The sequence below is a fragment of the Anoplophora glabripennis genome, unplaced genomic scaffold (assembly GCF_000390285.2).
Source record: "Anoplophora glabripennis isolate ALB-LARVAE unplaced genomic scaffold, Agla_2.0 scaffold262, whole genome shotgun sequence".
Lineage (NCBI taxonomy): Eukaryota > Metazoa > Arthropoda > Insecta > Coleoptera > Cerambycidae > Anoplophora > Anoplophora glabripennis.
In genome coordinates this window covers 8156-32191 of record NW_019416428.1, presented here as the reverse complement: position 1 = coordinate 32191, position 24036 = coordinate 8156, and the positions used below count along the sequence as shown (strand labels likewise).

Genomic DNA, 24036 nt, shown 5'->3' with positions numbered 1-24036 from the left:
TCGAGTGTGTAAGTATTTAAATTTTGCTTGTTTTATTGGCAATTCGCGTGCGACAAGTAATATTACCGCACGCAAATAAATAGAGTGGGCAAATAGCCAGTTACCGACCTAAAAAACATGCGAAAAGGTAGGACTTATCCGTCATGAGTAATAAAAATTTAAATACACACTCGAAAATATTATTTTTAAAAAGTGACATTTAAATGACAGTTATTTATGTCAACCTAAACTGAATAAAAATCTGAGGACCCCATTGGAGCTTCGCCCCTGAACAATAGGATTTCAGTGCATTCGTAATAAAAAATAGTATGTGCAATTCGTGTCGTTGTCTATTGCCTGCTCTCGTAGGCAATAGACAACTTACAGCACTTATTGCACAATATACTATTTTATTACTCATGACGGATAAGTCCTATGTTTTCGCATGTTTTTTTCGGACGGTAACTAGCTGTTTGCCCACTCTATTTATTTGCGACAACTATAATTACCGCATTCGATTAAATAGAGTAGGCAAACAGCTATTTACCGATCTAAAAAACAGGCGGAAAGATAGATACTCTATTTATTCTACTCTAGAATATATACTCTATTTTAGTGGTTGAGTGGATGAGCGCACTCACTTCGTGCTCTCGTGGGCAATAGACAACTTACCGGACTTATAGCACAATATACTAATTTCGAGTGTATATTTAAATTTTGCGTGTTTTATTGTCAATTCGCGTACGGCAAGTGTGATTACCGCACGCAAATAAATAGAGTAGGCAAACGACTATTTACCGACTTAAAAAACAAACGAAAAGATAGGACTTATCCCTCTTGAGTGATAAAAAGTAGTTAAAATTTCACTACGCACTACATACATAAAAATGATTGTTTTTTAGCATTTCGCATCATATTTCTTCCTAGATTTTTTAAACAAATGCATAAATGAATGAAGTTGCACCTTGTTCTGTCTTTGTCTAGATAACCGTAGGCTTAAATGTGATTATAACGATGATATAGTTGAACAATTTCCGGGCGTTGCCACTCTTCGGTTTAGATTTGTTGACATTTCAAGCTCTCCATTCTGAAACTGTAAATTCAGTTCTCTCGTCGGTAGGTAATTTATGTTTGTTATGTTTCAGTAACTGGGATGTTGTATACATCCGGGCCTAAAATTTGGTAGTTTAGAACTACCTAGAAATTATTAAATGTTTTATAAATAACAACCAATCAAATGCATAAATACCGACTAGAGGACTTACTCTCTAATTTCAGAGTTTGTTCTGGAGAAGAAAGTGAGAAGTCTCTAGGAACTTTAAGTTTAAACTGAGGACGTGTAAATTTTTCAACTATTGACAATTGTTTCGGAAACCTGTAAATTAAGCTACAGTTATGTATTAAAGTATACAGGGTGGTCCCGAGGGCCAAAATTCATGGGTAGATTCCCCAAGCAAAAATATTGCGATTCAGCTGAACTTACCTTAGTTCAAAAGTTGATAGTTAAAGAGATACAGGGTGTTAAATGTAAAATATTAATTCAGGTTTTTTTCATTTATTCCTTAACAAATGCACATATCTACATAAAATTTTGGCGTTTGGGATACATTGGGTAGAGAAACTGAAATTTGTTCACATTTTGCTTAAAGTTCCTAGAGGGCGCTAGCTGCAGTAGATTGAATGTGTTAAAAACGACATAACTTTTTTATACTTTAAGGTATGTCATCTTTGGTATCAAATTCTTATTTTTCAACTTTTTTTACACAAAAAGGGTATACTTTGTGGAAGTAGCTATCTGGCACCATTAAATTACAATTAAGTTACGTGACTTAAAACGTGACCTAACAAAGCCCCTCCATATCTTTTTAACCGTTGAAAATATCGAAAAACTAACTCTGGCACTTCATTCGAGGATTCCATCAAACCAAATCGCACCCTTCTATGTTGAAAAATAAAAATTTTACGGGCTGTTCACCAATTTCAAAAGTCTAGTGACTTAAAACGTGACCTAAAAGAACCCCTCCATATCTTTTTAACCGTTGAAAATATCGAAAAAGTAACTTTGCCGTCCCTCTAGCATTTCGTTCGAGGATTCCAGCAAACCAAACCGCACCCTTCTAGGTCGAGAAATAAAAAAGTTACGGGCTGTTCGCCAATTTCAAAAGTCACGTGACTTAAAACGTGACCTAACAAAGCCCCTCCATATCCTTTTAACCGTTGAAAATATCGAAAAAGTAACTTTGGTGTCTATCTAGCATTTCGTTCGAGGATTCCAGCAAACCAAACCGCACCCTTCTAGGTCGAAAAATAAAAATTTTACGGGCTGTTCACCAATTTCAAAAGTCTAGTGACTTAAAACGTGACCTAACAAAGCCCCTCCATATCTTTTTAACCGTTGAAAATATCGAAAAACTAACTAAATCGCACCCTTCTAGGTCGAGAAATAAAAATTTTACGGGCTGTTCATCAATTTCAAAAGTCTAGTGACTTAAAACGTGACCTAAAAAAGCCCCTCCATATCTTTTTAACCGTTGAAAATATCGAAAAAGTAACTCTGGCGTCCCTCTAACATTTCGTTCGAGGATTCCAGCAAACCAAACCGCACCCTTCTAGGTCGAGAAATAAAAAAGTTACGGGCTGTTCGCCAATTTCAAAAATCACGTGACTTAAAACGTGACCTAACAAAGTCCCTCCATATCCTTTTAACCGTTGAAAATATCGAAAAAGTAACTCAGGCATCTATCTAGCATATCGTTCGAGGATTCCAGCAAACCAAACCGCACCCTTCTAGGTCGAAAAATAAAAATTTTACGGGCTGTTCGCCAATTTCAAAAGTCACGTGACTTAAAACGTGACCCACAGGTATTATTAATTTAGCGGTAAAGTTTCTTAAGCAGGATTTGGACGAAAATCAAATAATTGACGTTTTCCACTTGTCTTATTGCTTTCATTTGTATACTACTTTCCATTAAATATTATTTGTACCTAATTAAAATTACGTCGTATCTTACAATTTAAATTGTATTGTATACATAAATGTGAGATAGAATGCCGAGATTTTCATTTTGGGGTTACATGAAATCATTTGTTTATGGAGAAACTATAAACACCTGAGAAGAACTTTGACAGCAGGTTTTAAATGCTGCGAAGTCATTTCGCGTTAAGGATTTATACTTTAAGATAAGACAATCTTTTAATAAACGCGTTGATAAATGTATTGAAATTAGAACTGGACAGTTTGATTAATAATTGTTGTTAAAATGACATATTTTTTATTAATATTCACTATTTTACTGTTCATTACAATTTTTAATTCTAAATAAACCCTTGTTTTTAACATTTTTAAATTATTTTAAATATTTCAACTATTAGCATTGTAAGTTTTAAAGCCAAATATCTAGAAAACGTTGCGAGACAGCTACTTTCACAAAGTATACCTTCTTTGTGTAAAGAAAATAAGAATTTGATAACAAAGATGACATACCTTAAAATATAAAAAAGTTATGTCGTTTTTAACACATTGAATCTACTGCAGCTAGCGCCCTCTATGACTATAAACAAAATGTGAACAAATTTCAATTCCTCCACCCAAAGAACCCCAAACCCCAAAATTTTGTGTCGATATTTGCATTTATTAAGAAATAAATGGAATTAAAGTAAAATTATATTTTACATTTAACACCCTGTATCTCTTTAACCATCAACTTTTGGACTAAGGTAAGTTCGGCTAAATCGCAATATTTTTGCTTCGAGAATCTACCTATGAATTTTGGCCTATTACCTCGGGACCACCCTGTATAATAGCAAATCAATTTTAGCAAATTGTGAAATAATTAACTGCTCAGCTCAGTTTGATAAAATTTCGATGCAAAGATATCCCCGAGTTAGAATTTGAAGGAATGATACACATTAAAGACTTCATATAATAATAATAGCTACTTACTTTTAGATGAGCATTTTTGTGCAATTTTGCTAACCTTTGTGCCATGGAGGCTATGGTCAGAATTAGGGTCTCTTTTACTTTTTCAGGGACAGTAATAAGCTTTGTATATTTCTTTATCAGGTCCTTTATAATGTCTGGATTTGGTTGAGAAGAGAAAGATAGCGCCCAGAGGTATCGCTCACTTAGGTCTAGCTGATCTTCATCATCGAAATGAAGTTTCTTCGTAGCAGCTTCATGAGATTCTTTGGTTTGTACGTAGCCGAGAATATCATATATTTGTGGCCTATAAGGAATATTTGAATTTAGAATAAAAAAATACATACTAAAATTAATTAAAATAGTTAAAAATCAGGTTTGATTTTGAAAATTGAATCCATTTGATGTTAAAAGCTTTTCGTACCATTTAGGTAAGTGGTACGAAAATAGATTTCAGTGGAGACCTTTTTATACTAAATGGATGATATTAACTTTTTTTATATTGATGTAAATAAAATAATAGTCAAACCGAGACTCCGATGTGATCAAGATTTAGGTTTAGGTATATCTTCCTATTTATTTATTGTGAGAACGTAACTACTTACAAAACGGCAACGTTATTGCTAATAATTTTTTAAGGAACTGTAATTAATTATATCACATACTTTTGATATATGATATCTATCTATAGGAAGATATGCACTTACCTTGGTCACTCGGAGTCCTATTTCACCACTATGAATTTTATTTAAAGAGGAAATTTTAAACAAAAGTAATGGAAAACAAAATTAAACAAGATTAAAGATACTATTGCCACAACGAGACACTCATACATCAAAATCTGTATTTTCCATGACAATGCAATTATTTTAACAAAAAGAATAGACTTCCTAAAAAAAATAAAAAAGTGGGGCAACAAATCACTTTTATGAGAACATATTTGTAATTTCAATAATAAAAGAGCCGTTTACCATACTAATAACCACTCTTTACTTCATTTGAAACGTAGACTTTATGTAGTTTAGTGAAAAGTAATCCATACTTACAAAATCTTTTTGTTTTTATTTGACTCCAACGCCTTTAATATGTCCTGTCTAGTAGAACTCCTGCCGGTGTTAACCAACAACAGAAAAGCCTTAGCAGGTTTTAAAATACCTAAATTTTGGGACTTTAAGTAATCTCTCAAATTATCTATTTGTTTGGAAAAACTTATAACTGCCTCAAGAGCTACCGATTCTCTTTCAGTAAGTAAGGACTCCTGGGTAAATATTACACCATCGGATTGGCTTATTTTTTCTATAACAGTATCAATATCTTCACCTGTTACAGTTTGACTGGGTTCACTTTTAACAAAATTTAAAATTTGGGAAGCTTCCACGTAACTCCCTATTTCTTCTTTAGCTGCTAAAAATATCTCATGTGTTTCTTTGGTTCTGGCAGACTTCAAATAAGAATTGGTGATATCAAATTCGAACTCTGTTTGCCGTGATGAGTGAACTTTCGTTCCTAATATTTCATCAGGATTTCTAATATACGGAAAATCTTGGGATAAGCAGTCAGTCTTGGTTTTCAAAATTTTTGTTGGAGATAAAGACGAGTAAGCAGTTGTACAATGACCAGACGAGTCCGTTTCTGTAAATTGCCCATCCAGAAGTTGGAACTGAAACAATTTGGAAAGATATTTTCAACGAAAGAAATTAGTGTTATCATGATAATAACGCGCCATGATCGGATGTCCATCCCGTATGCATTAACATTAATAATGTTACTTGTAACTTCTATTATTAAATTCATTCATTCATTTTAATTCAATTCCACAGCAACTGTGGAAATTCAAATGGAATTATTCACGAAAAATGTAAATTAATTGAACATAGATGATACATTGTGTAGAATTACACGTTTGAGTGTATATTTTCTTTTTGCGATGTATTCTTACCTTTTACGTTGTACTTTTCCATTTGAAAATGTATCATTCCTAATCCTGTTTTTACTATATTGATGTAAATATACGAATAAAAGTGTGAATTTACACGACCTGATTTGGCTCGACCAATCAGATTAATCATGTGATCATCCGGTGCGTTATTACAGAGCGTGTGTGCTAGTTGTTCAGTAGGCATGTTTAGATTCATTTGTGGCTTAATAATATAGCTTAGTGTTTTAACTACGTAAATATAGTGTTACAAATACAGTAGGTAAGTAAATAACATGATTTTGTGTAAATTATATAAATCTCTCGATATATCTTCATAATCTTTGTACCTAATACATACATAAGCTAAATTACCTTATACATAATCTTCAGTTTACTTACATTACATTTTTACTTACGTTACATTATGCACATTAGATTATACATTATTACATTATAGGTACTTTACATTACATTTTACTTACATTATATTATACCTGTACATAATCTTATTCTCAAGAAGTGGTCAATGCTTTCGAAATGGTTTAAAGATTCCATCTCAAAACGCACCTGGACGTGAGAATGAGAACTAAAGCAAAATTTTGATTTAGAAAAAAATGTCTTATAAATGAAAAACGCAGTAAAACTTTTCTCCGAAAATATATGTTTTTCCTTATACCTAATTATTTTAAATTAGAACTCAATTTTATGGATGAAAATGTATCTCATTTGTCTTAGATAAGTATGTATTGTTTATTTAATTTAATTAGTCCTCACATTTATGGATTAATCATTAATGTAAGCTTTACCCGGTTTTTAAGAGTATGAAAACGTATTTGGTAGCGTAGCTCATTTTTAAATTTAAACATTGAAGGACAAACACGTCACTAAAAAAAATGTGTGCAAGATTAACCAAGTATATGGTTTATCCTTTAAATAAGTAGCGATGTTTTCTACTGATTTCGTTAATTTAAACATGCTAAGGTTTTCATTGTATTTTCATTCTATTTTAATTAATTAGTTTAAATGATATTCTGTATCATTTATCTATAATTGAGAGATTTATATTTTAGTCTAGAGAACATGTGTCATTCCAGAAAGGCAGCTTCAATTGTTTTCTAGTTACAAACCGATGTTCATTTTCTTGAGAATTTCGATTATCTTTGTGACTGTGTCATTTAAATGAATTGTAATTAAAGTAAAATCTGCCCTATATGAAGTTTAGGTTATGATCCAGCAAGATAGAGAATTTTTTCTGCATTTCGATGATATACTTACTTGTATGTCGCAGTTATTCCTCTAAATACTTTTAACGTTTATTTGCCGAAAATTTTGAAAAATGTGCATTTCTCTAAAACTATTGGAGGTTGGAGGTAAGTAGCAATCACACTACACCAATAGAAAAACCACCTGGTTCCTAATAGTGGCAAATAATATTAATGGTTCCTCTTGAAAAAACTGATCACGAAGAGAAAATACCTTTTTCTAGAGAAAAAGATAGTATTCTAGGCGAAATGAATCATTGAAGTCGCAACTTTGTATTTTTCTTCGTTCGGAAGATAATTCTATCTGAATATTTTTTAAAAACAGTTGAATAATTCGAAAACGAAGAGAATCCGAAAATTCATTATCTATAAAACTAAAAATATAAACGTTAATCATGCTCACTTGTTAACCCGACAAATTTTAGGTAGATACATCGTCACAATAATTGGTAGGTACAACTTTTATTTGTTACTTTCTAATATTAAGGTACAACGCCCGCTTAGAGGTTGGAAAAAAGGTGATAATCGTGAATTTTCAGGGAAAAATCGATACAAGATATAGTGTCAATGATTATCGTACATGTTTTCAGGTAGTATAGTCAAAGCTCTTTATCCCCGGTTCCCGTATTCGCGGATCCAAAACTAACGATACACTTAGAATTTTTAGAATAATGTGTGTTTATTTGTTAAAATAAACAAGTAGGAATCAAAATATTTATAAACAAACAAATCTTAGTGTCGTGAAGCTGAAAGTTCTTTGACAAAAGTCGCAATTGGCGCCGCTCGCTTACACGTGCCACTATGGCCTTTGTAAAGGTTTACGGATGGCAATTGAGCTTTGTGATTTCTTCATAAACACTGATCCGTCTATGGAACGAAGTCTTGTTTTTAAGAAGGAAATTAATAATACCACAGCTGAATATCAATCCGAATTAAAAGGCTTTTTATTAGCTGCAAAACAAGACAAAAATCACTAAGTTCTTTAAACCATTGCCTAAACCTGATAATAATAATATTGTTAAAATTTATCTTAATAAATTACTTTTATTATTACACTTTTTTATTATTTTGCAACATTGGAACGTATCTTCTATATTTCTATACAAAATGCCACTCTGTATCCGCGAATTCCGTATTCGCGGTAAATTTTCGGAACGTATCCTTCGCGAATAGGGAGTTTTGACTGTATTGTGAATTTTTTCAAACGATTTGGATTCAAAATGGCGGTGATGGTAAGCAACGACACCTTTTTTCCGGAGAGGAATTTTTTAACGGATGATCTTGGAACAAAAACACAAACATTTTCTGATATTATATACTAAAAACTTGAGAACATCCTTGGGAAATTAAAATATATTAATAATTGGTTATTCAAAAGAAAAGTATCTAAAAAAGACGAAAATTTTTGCATTAAATTGTTAATAACAGTAGAAGTTGTTAATCAGTCGAATAAACCCCTACGATGTTCCCCGAGTTATGTTTAGAGCTCAGGGTTTTCGTCGGCTAATCATAGGCGTGTTCATCGTAAATAAATAAATAAACAGGTAGGTATAAATAAAAATAAATGTTGCTTTATTGCTTTATCAGCGAAAGGTCGTTCTTTACCCCTTGGCGGGTTCGACATTATTAAAATATTAAAACACGTATACACGAAGAAAATGCGAAGTCAATAACTATCGTTATTACCGGTTTCGTACGGTGCGCGTAAGGAAAAGCAAACGCGACGGCTATGATCATCCATCCGAATCCCGAGCTCTAGATACGTTGCTGTAAAATTCTGTAAAAATTTCAAGTCGATTGTGTGAAAACTTTTTGAGTTGTGCTTCCGGCCAGTAAATATAAAGTGGTTTCTCGAAAAGTTTGTTGCCATTCAGCATAATAAATTCGTTATATGTATACTTTCAATCAGCGATGCCTGCACCATAAAATTGGCCTTCTATATTGACTTTTTCTTCGTCCTCTTCTTTTCGGCTTTATTAGAGACTTAATGTGGCCTCTTTAATAGCGTTATAGAGTTACAATAAGCACTTCTGCAGCTCTCTGCAAGTGATTTCGCTTTACCTTTTTCACATAATAAGACATTGTTTTTTTTTTCACATAATAAAGCACTGTTTACACCATTTATCCAAAAATCAATTTTGTTAATATTCCAGAGTGGCGTTACCCCTCAATAATGGAGTTATGGAACAATAAATCTTGGTTTTATGACAGACATAAGTCGGTATTAAAAGAATTATTATTTTGTGACATTAACATGGACTTCTGTTACGGATATGCTGTTAGAGTTTGTATAATTATGAGTACTTATTTTTAATATAATTTCCGGTCTACATGTTATGTGGGCGAATGCTTTTACAATATGGATCCAACATTAATAACATGCCATTATGACTGTTGTTGAATATAATATCAATACATCATCGCATATAAAAACTCGTTTTATAAAAAGCAATTAAAAAAACGTTACTTTTACGTCAATAATTAAACTAACCGGAAAGTTGATACATCATTAAGGATCATGATTTATCGTGAGTAAAAATTGTTTTTTTTTTTCCAAAATAAGTAGATTTACCTGGAATAAACTGGCAATACCCTTTTTTAAGTTAGCCAAAGACAGCGTTTCTCCTTTAGGTAGCAGAATTTTCTCTATTCTTCCCTTATTCCACGCTACTAAAAATGGTTTGTTTTGGAAACCGTCCAGTTTTGAAGAATGTGGAATGAAGCCATCTGGGGATGGTGCTTTTCTCGATTTTATGTGTAGCTGTGGGGAATTAAACTGAAAAGATAACAAAAAAAGGTTATAAGAAATGTGGAACTTTGACATGATTTAAAAGTTGCAAGTTCTTTTTAATTTATTTAGTTAGGACGCAATTGATTATCACACCTGCCGGATATTTCAAACTGGATACGGTAACATTGCTAATTCGAAAACTATTAAAGGTAGAGATATGGTAGAATTTGGATAAAGTATAAATAATTTGTGCAAAATGCAATTTTATCGTTGTTGCGGTTTATTTGAACAATTACATGAAAATAGGAAATATGTATCTACTTAAGATTATTTTTGTTTCTGTACTGGACAATTTTTCGATTTTTGACATTACTATAAACGTGTTTTTTTTAATTAAAAACCTTTTACTCTTTCTGCGCTTGGTGTTCTCTTCAAAATAATCATAGAAAGAAACTGTAGAACATCGTTTGAAAATGTGACAACGTTTTCAAATTGTAGATCATGCTTCCACAGTTTTAGAAATAATGTAAATGTTGCATTTTTATATACGAAAATTTGGCAAAACTCGAAGCTATTTGTGTAGGTGGAAATATCTTTTCCGTGGTGATAATGATGTTATGAATCGGAAAAGTCAGCATTAGTTTTTTCAAATATGTTGATTTTATTCACAAAATTACACAACACGCCTGAATTTAATCATCTTTCTAATTATGTCTAATGGCTATTCAATGAGTTCATTTAGTATTTTTTTTGTCCCAAAATAATTAATGAAAACGAAGCGAGGGAAAATGCAAGGAAGCCATATTCTAGCGTCAGACCACTCGTTGTCAGCTAGCCCATATTCTTGGCTGGGTCACACATTCATCATATGATATCTTTAACTACACTGTAAAAAATTCACTCAAATTTCACTCAATTTTACTCAACAATGTATCAATATCTGACTGTAATTTTTATATCATTTAAATGAATAAGTATTACTTAAGTACCTTTAGACACCTATATTAACGAAATATTTTGTTATAATTTCCTAATGTGCTACCTACTTTCTTATATCTAGATGATTAAAGATTAAAGTAAACAAATATATTTCTTTAGGTCATTTTAAACAAGTAAATTAAATACTTTATAACTTACCTCGACTTTCAACAATTTTTCAACATTATTTCCCCAAACAGTTCGAACAACGACATCACCAGTAATGTAAAACCCAACATTTTTGGAACTGCTGTCATTCTCGTTTAACAGAACTGTTGAATGCAAATGATACTTTAGCGTTTCACCGACTTCGAACAATTTTGTGTCGCCATTTTGTCCCGCTGCGGAAGAAAGGAGAACAAAACCATAGCACATTCCCAAGAACCATGTAAAAAGAGTGTAGAGAATTGAACAAGAATTAATTGGTGGTAACATGTTGTCCACATAAAATTACAGTATATCAATCACTTCACAGCATTTAACTACTATTACCAGTCAAGGCGCAGTAGGTATATATTTGGAAATTTTATTGTTAGTAAGCGGTTTTTCTTGATAGTTTATCTGCTGCTAGTGTCGAAGGTCAATATGTCGGTTGGATTTTAATAATATTTCTCTGACCATTTGTAAACGTCGTCTAATGCTGAGTTGAAAATTTTAACAATGACATTCTTCTTAAATCTCTTTGTGGACTTTATGCTGTGTTCCTGGAACAAATTAATAAACATAATTCTGTACAGGGCGGACAAGCGGAAATTATTCTTTCAATTTTCTTCGTTACATTTTGAAATACGAAAAAAGTGAAAATTAAAAAATCTTTCTTCTCCAAATAATGCCGACACTTGTCAAATATTTGCCAAAAGTAAACAAATGCAGTATCCTGTGGCTGAATCAACTGTCACGGATGGGAATATCGGTATAGATTCGCCGCAGTATATACAGGATGTTTCTGAAATAAGTACGTTCATTGAACAGGGTGATTGATAACCATAAATGTAAGGCGACTCTGTGCATCTTGTGCACGTGCAACGCCAGAATGTTCATCATAAGCCTCATTGAAGAAGATTCGAGGCGCAGTACTCGCGATATTGACCGAGAAGTGAGTGTATCTAACAGTACCGTGTGGCGTGTACTACGGGAACAATTATTACACTCCTATCTCGTACAAAGGGTTCAGGCATTAAATAATAATAACTTTGAGCTCCGTGTGGAATTTTGCTAGTGGTTTCGAGCGCGCGTCAGCTTCGATATCAAAGGTACAGCTGGCTACCGCACCAGGGCAGGGACGGCTTTAAATTTGTTTAAACCTTCATGTGAACATTTTTTTTTTTCAAATTAAAACGCAATATTTTAGATCATCAGTTACTTAATAAAAGCTGCTTATTTTCGTGCCTTGTATCGCCCTTTTCAAGTAACGCATTTATTTCAGAAGCACCCTGTATATCTGTCAAACGCAAACAAATATTGTATCATGTGACTGTCATTTGCCAAAGCTATATAAACGGTACACTGTTTGGACTATTCAACAAAGGAATATGATGGTACGCTTAGGGAACGGCCGATAAAAACAAAATGAAATAAAGCCGCACGAACGTACGAACACCAGTAACAATACTTCAAGCAAGTTCCGTATTGTACAGCTTGACCACGTGCTTTAGTTGCGCAGTGACAAAGTTACCAAACTAGCACCAGAGCTTATTCTTTGTCTGAATGTACTATTAAGTTCTTCTGTCTTTGTCACTCCTACTACGGACTCTCTTCTTGATGAGTTTGGTCAAACTGTATTGCTCTGTACATTTGTAAATTGCAAGTAAATGGCAATGACGGTTTACATGCGAACAGTTGGAAAGTACACACATCGTGTGTAAAAAGTTTATGAATATTTGAGATGATACAACATGGCACTAATAATTTTGACAAAATAATCTGTAAATATTTAACACAAATTTCTTTGACAAATGTTTGGCTAGTAATCGCATTGTTTGAAGGCGGTTTAATACATTTTATTTTTATGGCACATTTTTTTCACTACGTACCTCAAATCTGGAAAAATATTGCAAAATATAGAGTATTCGGATGCAACAAACTTTAAGTACTAATTTATCATCAAAATAAACATAAAAATACACAAATTGGCAATGATGCATATTTTTGTATTTCTTTATTATTACTGAAAATTTGAATCTTGCTACTGTGCAGTGTCGTCTTTTATAGAATTGAATCAATTCTTTCAAAAAACTTCTTTATCTCGCTTAAGTTTTTATTTACGGTTATAAGTTTAGAAACTACAGAGCCTTCTTAAATGGTTACAAGCCACGTGATCGGTAACTTTGTTTAGAATAGTAATCTTATTTTCTTCATCTTGGCAATTAAATCGACGTACACCTTGTATACAAAAGAAACAAAGCTCTACGCCTGCAACGTGCCTTTATGCTGATATTAGATACATCTAAAGTTGACGTGACATTAATACAAACATGGACCCAACAAGAGTTTTGGTCTCAGAACGAAATGTGAAGTTCTATTTTAGGCTCTTGTCTACATACAGAGTGTAACCGCTAGTGTAACCAAAATGTTAAATTTACATGAAGGACTTTACATATACACTAATTTTCGATACACAGGTATAAGATGACTGAAATAGCATTACATACCTCTTATTCTTGTTCATTTCGCATTTAGAAAATTTAAAAATATATGATGAAAAAGTTGTGAAATTTGTTTGTGACTTCATAAATTTAATGTACTCAGAAAAAAATTTTACTCACATAACATTATACAACTTTTATCTTTGTTCCTTTCGCATTTAAGAAAATGAAAAATTATGAGCCAAAGTTCAAAATTGTACAAAAAAAGAATTCAAGGTTTCATTTCGGAGATACAGGGTTAAACAGGGTGTCTCATAATTAGTGTCCAATAATTTACCACTTGATTCTATTGCCAAATATAAGAATATTTTTTCATATAAATATGGGTCGACAAATGCTTCCTAAGGGAGCTATGCCCCCATAAATGGGGCTTCAAAAAATTATTTTTTTTTTAATATTTCCGAAATGAGTTGAAGGAAAATTATGAACGCTCATTAAAGGTCGAAATAGATCTTCATAAAATTTTTCAAAAATTTTAGTTAGGGTCGTTGGCCAAAATTTGCCCCAATTTTTTTGTTTGTCGAAATTTTCAAATTCAGATGCCATCAGATGATAGATCCTCATTTCCTGTACAAAAAAGGTCCTCTTTATTTCTTTCGATAAAATGCTCCATTTCCGAGAAAAACGGATTTAAGTGCTTAGAAAAACACTCTTTGGAAAGTGTTATAACATATAACTTCAAATTAAAAATCTAAAAACTGTAAAAACATTTATCGAGCAAATATAGCTTTAACTTTCGTTTAAAAATAACAGTATTTAACATCCTTTGGTAAACGATTAAAACATTTTGGATCCAAGTAGCAAGGAGCATTTAGGGCTAGTTTTAGTTTGGCAAACGGTACTCTAAGATTACCAGCATGTCTCCTGTTATAATTATTGTACTTATCTTTGTTAATGTAAATGCTTTTCTTATTTCTATATACATAAACACATAATTCGTATATAAACAAACAGGGAAAGGGTAAAATGTTTAATTCCTTAAAATATTGTCTGAGATTTTTAAGATGAAACGGATGATTCTTTTTTGAGCAAAAAAAACACTAACTGAATTAGTCGAATAAATAAATAAACAAATCGCGTATCTAACAGTATCCAAATAAACACCTAGAAAACGTACACCATCATGTGCATTAGTCACAATTTTATTATTTACTTTAATATTGTGTATCTTCGATAGTTCTTTTTATAATTATGTATTCTTAAAATATCAGTTTTGTCCATGTTAAAAAACAAATCGATACTGTGAGACTCTGCCCACTGCCTCTGTGGTTCTACTACTCAATGCATCTGAATCCCTTGACGATAAAACAATTGAACAGTCATCAACATAAGCTGTATAGGCGATATGCTTTGTGACACTTGTATATTGTTGATATATAAAATGAATAAAACAGGTCCTATTATTGAGCCTTGAGGTACACCTACATCCTAATTTAAACAACCGGTGTTTAAAATATGTCAACAAATAATGAAAACCTTAATAGAGTTTTTGTCAGTGGCGGCTCCTAAGAGAAATACGGTCCCTTGAAGGAAACAGTTTTTATTGCANGGCCGTATCTTCCTTAGGGGACGCCACTGACAAAAACCCTACTAAGGTTTTTATCATATTTCGACATGTTTTAAACACTTTCAAATTTTGAATACTCATTTCGTTAAAACAACCTGGCGAAGTTTTTATGTTAAATTTGGACCACCTTGTACAGAATGAAAAAACTTTATTATTAAATAAATAGTAAATAGTATTTAACAAAATCAGTTAATATTGATAGCGAGTCGACTAAGTATTTTTATATCCGTTTGTTACCAATTACTAAGAATATATTAATCTCTTTCGATAAATAATATAAATTACAAATGTAAAGTTATATAAATATTATTTAATTATACATGTTACCTTTTCAAAATACTGACTTCAGGGAAGCACTAAAATAAATAATCTTATGTGCTATACAGTAATACGGCGCGGTGGTTCTATGAATTTATATTATTTTATTCAAGGACTAAACATCATGTTTTCCTGTTATTATTTTTACATGTTTTCGTGCAAAATACAATAAGCAGTTTGTTAATCAATGCGTGCCTAATGAATTTTGCATTTAAGGAAAATATTGTTCCTCACATTTTAAAAATATAGTCAATTGATGCCAATATCAACATAAATAGTAAAAATGTGGATTTTCTATAGTATCTAATAGCGTTTATTTTTAAAATAATTTATTTCAATTCTATATATAATTGGTATTGATACTGGATTGAATTTGTCTCAGATCAATTTAGTTTGCTGTTGTTATTTGTCTAATTAATATTTTTTTTCGTAAACATATTTTGATTGTTTTGAATAGGTATACTACGAGTACTTACAGCAACATTGTGATTTTAATTAAGTATATATGAAAGAATGTTCGGAAATGTTTTGTTTTGAACATTTTCTTAAATATGAAACTAAAACTAATGATTTATGTACTAGCGTTAAAGATGTCCATACTGCCCGGAACAGCTGTAAAATTTCTACACATAACATGTACCTACCTAAAGGAGAATATTGTAGTATATTAGTACTTGCTGTTTTCAAATAAAAAATTTCATTAGACCATGTTTGAGAAGGAGACATGTATGAGAAGGAACATTAAAGTTAAGTTTTTGTAAAATTTCGGGTATATCCAAATTTCCATTTATTATGTTGAAAAGTATAATAACACTGCATATTACGGCGAGATTATAAAGATTTATAATTACATTTTTGAATGAGCAAGTGCTGCGGATACCCTACCGGAGGATATACATTCAAGTCTTTTAGTCTAACAACTTTAAGAATCTGCGCTGCGTTCTTTCCAACAAATCAATATAACTAACATAGCTTGGAGCCCAAATCAAGGAACAATATTCCAATCGAGGTCCAACGAAACAATTATCTATACAGCAACTTAACTGTATCAACATTGCAGAAATCCCGAGCATTGCGAATTACGAAACCCAAACTTTTGTTAGCTTCCGACACAATATGATGCACATGATAATTAAAAGTGAGTTTAGGGTCAAAATAGATTCCTAAATCCTTAACAACACCTGAAGTATAGTATCAATATCGTACGGAAAATATACACTATCTTTCTTTCTACAAAAGTCAATACATTGCACTTTTTTACATTTAAGGGCAATTTATTCAACTCACACCAGGATTTCAGTCTATTAAGGTTCCCCTGCAGTACAACACAGTCCTGTAAATGTCCTATCACGTATAACTTCATGTCATCGGCATATAAAAGATGAGGTACAGTGAAACTGTCGACAATGTTGTTAATAAAAATAAGAAACAACAGTGGACCCAAGATCGATCCTTGGGGAACACCCGACAAGACCGAAAAACTGTGTGAAAAGAACCTCCTGTAGCATACGTTTTGACGACGGTCACGAAGATAGGAGTGCAAAAGTGTTAGAAAATTATTGATAATATTGAACGATTTCATTTAAAAATCAAAATTTTTAAGTCATTGTACCACCTTCCTTACGTGAATGCTTTTAGCTAAAATTTAATATTAGGAGAAATTATAGATCCAAGCATTAGTCAATTTAATCACTGAGGTACGTTAATACTACTACCGGTATTCCTTCTGCTATGTGCATTTTGGATTATAAATGAATACTGATGATATGAATAATTTTAATTTATTAAGTAGTTGAGAGGACAATGACTTTATGAAGTTTATGCATGGTAATAAATTCCTAATTAATACACATATCTACTACTGCAAATTAAAGTGATTAATAAATTTCTTTTTTAATTAGAATTTCTGCTAAAGATCTCTTTCATCTAATGCTCTGCTACTTTCAATTTTTTTGCGCTTTTATCTCGAAAAAGGATGATATTTTCATAATGGCATTTTAATTTTTACGGTTTAGCACAGTTTGCGCTATAATTTTTTTTTTAAAATATTGGTACCTTATTAGGTAGAAATTTAAAAATATCTAATTTCCCACACGTTAGTTAAGTTTTCATTCTAAACAATCTTTCTTTCTAATATATTAGAAAATAAAATTTTTAAAGCACTTATCAGTTTCTAGTCGAACAGATCTGCACGATTTCATCTTGAATTTTTTTATCTTTTGCGGAATCTTTTACATTGCTAGGGCCTACTCAATCGTGATACTAATTTTATTTTGAAATCGAAACCCATCCTGTAGACAAAAGATAAACAAATATTTAATTGAAAATAATGCGATAGACTGGACGAAATATTGTTAGTGGATATCCATTTTTAGATGACTCATCAAAGTAAAATAATGTAGATAATGCACAATACAACATGTTATCTAATGTCGTTCATGCGATATATCTCAAAAGTCATGCGCATTTCGGAAACTGGAAATTCTTGAAAAAATCGCTCGGTCAGGTCAATTTTGTTTTTTTGGGCATGAACTTCTGTGAAATTCAGATTTCAAAAATGTAACCAGTAGTAGCGTATGAAAGCTTAGGGTTTTCTGATTAATTTGGTTTGCTAGGGGGTTGGTCGGGTTTTATAATAACAGCCCCACAAAAAAGTGGAATATCCGAAAGACAAGACAATGGTATCTACATGATTTTGGGGTCGTTGAATCCGAATCCGGTGTCCGTTTGACTTGATTAACTCTGGTTGAAGGTCACTTGAAGATCAAATGTTGAGAACCAATTGCCATCAAAGTAACCATGCATTTGCATACGAGTATCTATACGAGCATACGAGTTTTTAGGGTCGGTGAATCTGAATCCGATGTCCGTTTGATCCGATTAGGTCTGCGTTAAGGTCAGTTCAAGGTCAAATGTAGAGAATCAATTGCCCACAAAGTAAGCCTACATATCTATACGTTTTTGGGATCAGTGAATCCAAATACGGTATCTGTTTGATCCGATCAGTTCTGCGTTAAGGTCAGTTCAAGGTCAAATGTAGAGAATCAATTGCGCACAAAGTAAACCTACATATCTATACTTTTTTGGGGTCGATGAATCCAAATCTGGTGTCCGTTTGATCCGATCAGGTCTGTGTTAAGGCCAGTTCAAGGTCAAATGTAGAGAATCCATAATATTAAAGAAAGAAAGCTTTAACTCTGAGCCCGTGACTTTCGAGTTTATTGTTTTCACATGACAAAATTCTAATATCAGTAAGCCTAATTAAGCAAGCTTTAAACCAATATGTCCGTTATTGCTTCAATGCTCCATGTACCTACATTAATTTATACAGTGAGTCCTTGTTATTAGTTGAGATCCTTGAGAAGAGTTTTTCAAGATAAGATAAAGATAATAAGATATGATAAATCACATGAAATCACATCTCACTATTGATATCGAGACTACTACTCACTTTTATGGTAGGTATTGAACTATTTTGTTGTCAAAAGGTCTGAGAAGTGTGCTCAAATTTTAATACGTATAAATGCGACTCTAAAAACGTAGGTATAGATATATTGGTTTACTTTGTTGGTAATTGATTCTCTATATTTGACCTTGCACTGACCTTAACCCAGAGCTAATGGGGTCAAACTGATACCGGATTCAGATTCAGTGAACCCAAAAGCGTATAGATATATAGGTTTACTTTGTTGGCAATTGATTCTCTATGTTTGACCTTGAACTAACAACCCAGAGCTAATCGAGTCAAACGGACACCAGATTCGGATTTAGCGACCACAAAAATATATAGACACCAGGGTCTTGTCTTTCGGATATTCCACTTTTTTTTTTTTTGTTGAGCTGCGAATTAAATAATTACTCTAGTTTTTCAATAGTTTTTAATATGTATCCGATAAGATTCGTTATCAATGAATTTTAGTGGACGGAAGAACATGTGAACTAAAGTGTACTAAAGAACTAGTTCCATAAACTAATCATTTAAATGAACGAGACCGAGTGAACTCGTTCCTGCAAAGGAACTAGTATTCCCATCTCAAGTTTACAATTCATGTGCCGAAGGAGGGACCTACTCTAAAGAAACCCACATGCGAAGAACCTCGAAGTAAAGTGAATTTAGCTGTCTCAAAACTCTTGTTGTTATGCTCATGCTATCGGACCGTCCTGTCCCTGTCATTTATCTTCTTGGTTACCGATCGTACTAAATGACGTCACGAATTAGAGGGTCAGCAAACACCCTTTTAAATCATTAATTTTGCGGGCCAAACTTTAATAATGAATTATTAATAATTAATAACCCCTAACAGATTTTTAATATTTTCACTACATGAATATGTAAAATTATAGATTATTTCTAGACATTTATAAAATATATATGCAAGTTACCCATTCCAGTCAAGTAGGTAATTCGGGTCACTTCATTTCTCTATAACGAATGAAATGCTTCCAAATAAGAATAGTTGCGTCATTATGATGTCTCAAAGTAAGTTTATAAAATTTAAAACGCTGGCGCTGTAGCGTGTTTTAAGTATAGTCTTTCCGATCTCATTTGAAGAACTAGGTGGCATTAAAATTTTTGAAAAACTTGTTCCCATATTTATTTAGCCATACCCATATACCTACAGGTCTGGTCGCCCAGTTGAAGAATGAGCGCGCGGCACAAACACAGCCGCACTGGCTGACCTGGCCATAAATTCAGTTGTCAACAAATGGCCTAGCAGTGCGGTGCAGCAATGCGGAATTTGGTGTGATTCAAGTAATTTTAATTTATTATAAGCACCTTCTATTAGTCATTTATATTACAATTGCGAAAAAGAGAAATAAGAGGGATATTTTGTTCACTAATATTATTACAACATCGCATTTTGGAGACCTTTTGGAAGGGAATAAAATGAAATTTACCACCAATACAATAAAATTGTTTGAGGACATAAATAACTAAAATATGTTGTTGGTCAAATGAATATACAGTACGCGCCTAAAGTATGGAATAAATTCAGTAAAAAAATCCTCGGACAGGTCGATTTTTAATTTAAAAAATACATATTTTAGCATAAAAGGCGATTTTCAACCGTCATTTGTTTTCGAGTAATGACGTCATCGACATTTTTTTTAAATAGCAATCCCTTATTTTTTTTCTTGATTCTGAAATATCGTTTCATTGTCGATCCGACAGTATTAAAATGTTGCCATCTTACATGGAAAGTTTTCGAGTAAAAGACGATTGAATGTTACAAAACCCAAATCAATTAAAATAAAGCAAAAACGTTATCAAATTTAGTTTTTCGAAATGCCTGAAGTTTTTTATGGATCACGTATGTGTAAATCTTTACAAAGTGCCACTATCATACCGACTTTCTAAGTATTGTAAGCGATATAAAAATTATTGATGAATTTAAAGTATTATGGCACATTTAACTGTCACACAAAGAATTTAAATTTTAATTCTTAACGGATGCAGAGTTAACACTAGAACGCAGCAGAAAGTTTGCGATTTATTTAATGAAAAACATCCAGATCTAGTCAGTAAGATAGAATCTAAATTTAGATAAACTGGCAATGTTTTAGATATTCCAAAACCTGGACGTCCAAGCGTTAGTGAAGATCACAAACAGAACATTTTGATAGGTATGGTAGATAATCCTCATAATACTTCTCGATTGGTTGCATTAAACAATGAAATTAGTCAGATTACAGTGCTACGTATCATGAGGCAGGAAAAATATCATCCCTACAAAATTCAACTTTTGCAGGAACTCAATGAAGACGATCCCGACCACCGCTTACACTTGTGAAATTATGAAGGATTTATGTCAAGTAAATAGAAATTTACACCGGCAAATACTTTTTTCAGACGAGGCCACGTTTTGTCTCAATGGTACAGTGAACCGTCAAACTTGCAGGTATTGGAGTCGGGAAAATCCTGATTGGATGGCAGAGACACATACCCAACACCCACAAAAATTAAATGTGTGGGCTGGAATAGTTGACAACATAATAGTGGGGCCTTTCTTCTTTGAAGGAACCCTTACAGAAGAAAGATATTTAGAGTTTTTACAAAATGACCTTGTTCGAGTGCTTGCAGTAATTTTTCCTAACGATAATGGCCCTGATATTCCTGATGACACCATATGGTTTCAGCTAGGCTGTGGTTTCAGCAAGACGATGCACCTCCGTACTATGCGAGCCCTGTTCGAGGTTTTCTGGACAATTGTTTTCCTAGGAGGTTGATCGGCAGACGAGGACCCATGGAATGGCCCACGAGATCCCCAGATCTTATACCCCTGGACTATTTCTTATGGGGCTACTTAAAGTCCAAAGTAAACGTTAATAGACCACACAATTTAGAAGAACTCCAAAATTGTATTATAGATGAAATACGCAGAGTTACCCCAGAAATAATTCATAATGTGCAAGAAGAATTTTTACACAGACTTGCGTATTGCCAAGAAGTCGGTGGGTAGCAATTCGAACACTTAATTTAGGTAGAAAACTTAATGAATTGTATTTGCTTAATATAGGAATTGTTATTTTTTTAATGAATACAATTTACGTTTTCTAACATTCAATCGTCATTTACTCGAAAACTGTCCTATGTAACATGGCAACATTTTAATACTAAAAAAAATAGGGGGTTGCTATTTAAAAAAAAATGTCGATGACGTCATTACTCGAAAACAAATGACGGTTGAAAATCGCCTTTTATGCTAAAATATGTATTTTTTAAATTAAAAATCGACCTGTTCGAGGATTTTTCCCAAAAAAATTTTGTTTCGTTTTTACTGAGTTTATTCCATACTTTAGGCGCGTACTGTATAATAGAAATTTTCTACACATTATATACAAATTATTATAATTTTTTACCTTTAGCAGAAAACTTTTTTTAAGGAGGCCTATGAAACTCATTAAATTTAATTGCTCGTTTTTTTGTACATGTTCAACTGAATTCGAAAAGACTATACTAACGTGCGAAATTTGTTGTACGTCTTGGAAATGTAAATATGTAAGAGCTGTTTCCATTTATTTATTTAACAAACTTATTTAGGGTCAGGTGAAAAGAACGTCCTGTTGGACAATGTAGGTCAGAATTATTGGAGTAATACAATTGGAAAAGTTGGAAATTCGAAAAAACCGTTATATATATATATATATGTCTACGCCAATGATTTGTTTGCAGTTTTCTTGTTGCTATTGTATTTAAAATCGTGTTTCTAGGAAAAAATACCACATAATTTTCTTGTGGTACCAAATGCTTTTTCTTCAAAATATCATTAGAAGTTATAGTGTTGAAGTTTTCAGCACATCCAGTAGCCTATAACTTTTGGGATCCATGGGCCCAGCTACAATTTTTTATTGGAGTGTGCCCAGGGCCGCAAGCTCTATGAGGGCATCTAAAAAAGCTCTCGCTCGCAATCAGCAATTTGAACACGTTTTGATTTTGATTCTAAAGCCACGCAAATCTTTTTTCTACCACTTCCCCCCATAGCTACTCCCATGTTGGGATCATATTCCTAGTATCTACGGCAGGGGTTTATGTACTAATACATAATTTAGCAGATATTTACTTTCAATTATATAACATAGCTCGGGGTCCATTTAACCCCATCACGTCAGGATTTTTCATAACCTCAAAAAATAGGCCCAAAAATGCAATAAATCTTCTATCCATTGACCACTCAATCCCAATAACCCCATAACCACATAACTCCTTAACCCATTAATTCCTTAAACCCTTAAACCGCATAACCTCAAAATGCCATAACCCCAAAATCCCAGAACAAGGTAAGAAGACTTATGCGCGTTGAAGCTCTGAAACACGGTATGTTCGAGCCATGCATGTTTTAAACCTATACCAACGAATACCTCTTATAGAAGAACGCTCATGGTTGGAAATCGAGGACGAAATCTTAGGGGACCTGTACAGTATGTTATAGGTTTCTCCTATGTAATCTTGGGGGACATCTAAAGTCCCCCAAGATAGGCTCTACGTGCATTTCAATTTCGTCCTTGACTTGTAACCTATAAGCGTTCTTCTATAAGAGGTCAATATTCGTTGCCTATACTCTTTAATAACCCCATAACCTCATAAGTAATGTCTTCTGTATGAACTCTTATGAGTCAAATCTTCGGACATCATTGCTATTCGTGTAAGACAAGGGGAACACATTTTCAAAAAGTACCCCGAAAAGTGAGAGGCCAGGGAACCTCACTTTAATAAAGTACCCCAAAAAGTGTGAGATAAGGGGAACACACGTTAATAAAGCGCTCCCAACGAATGTCTCGTTCTCACCGGGTTATGGAGTTTCGGAGTTATAGGGTTTAAGGCTCAAGAAGCATGCATGGCTCGAACATACTGTGTTTCAGGGCTTCAACGCGCATAAGTCTTTTTCTTACCGGTTATTGGGGTCACCTTAGCAAAGCGCATCCCAGGCTGCATAGCCGCACTACCCTACCCAACCATACCACACATAAACATGACACCACCCCCCGGGGTTTACACAGACGAGCCGGCGAAGCAAGAAGAGCGCCAGAAGAAAGGGCCCTAGCCGGCGGGGCCCACCAGGACAAAAGGAGGTCCCACAAAAGCGCCTACACCGGCCGCATTTGCGGTCGGGGTAGACGACGGATGGGGCCCACCTACGAAGGCTGTCCAGGCCTACACGAGATGAGGCAGGATAAAGAGGGATAATCCCCCTCGATCCCAAATCATTGAGGCCAATTT

The 24036-nt window shown here is 33.2% G+C and overlaps 1 protein-coding gene across 2 annotated transcripts in view; it reads right to left on the bottom strand.

The window, feature by feature from the left end:
- The window catches only part of LOC108907238 (microsomal triglyceride transfer protein large subunit), a 39104-nt gene that overhangs the window by 13414 nt on the left and 1654 nt on the right, over nucleotides 1-24036 (bottom strand). The window contains exons 1-5 of one of the 2 annotated variants that reach the window (XM_018710830.1): nucleotides 15327-15374; nucleotides 10947-11491; nucleotides 9651-9854; nucleotides 4945-5558; nucleotides 3923-4205 (exon numbers count right to left, since the gene is read on the bottom strand). In XM_018710830.1, the coding sequence (XP_018566346.1) occupies nucleotides 3923-4205; nucleotides 4945-5558; nucleotides 9651-9854; nucleotides 10947-11222 (1377 nt within the window). In that variant the 5' untranslated portion in view covers nucleotides 11223-11491; nucleotides 15327-15374. Of the gene's footprint in view, nucleotides 1-3922; nucleotides 4206-4944; nucleotides 5559-9650; nucleotides 9855-10946; nucleotides 11492-15326; nucleotides 15375-24036 lie in introns of those variants that run through there. The other variant, XM_018710829.1, reaches the window with a different exon arrangement.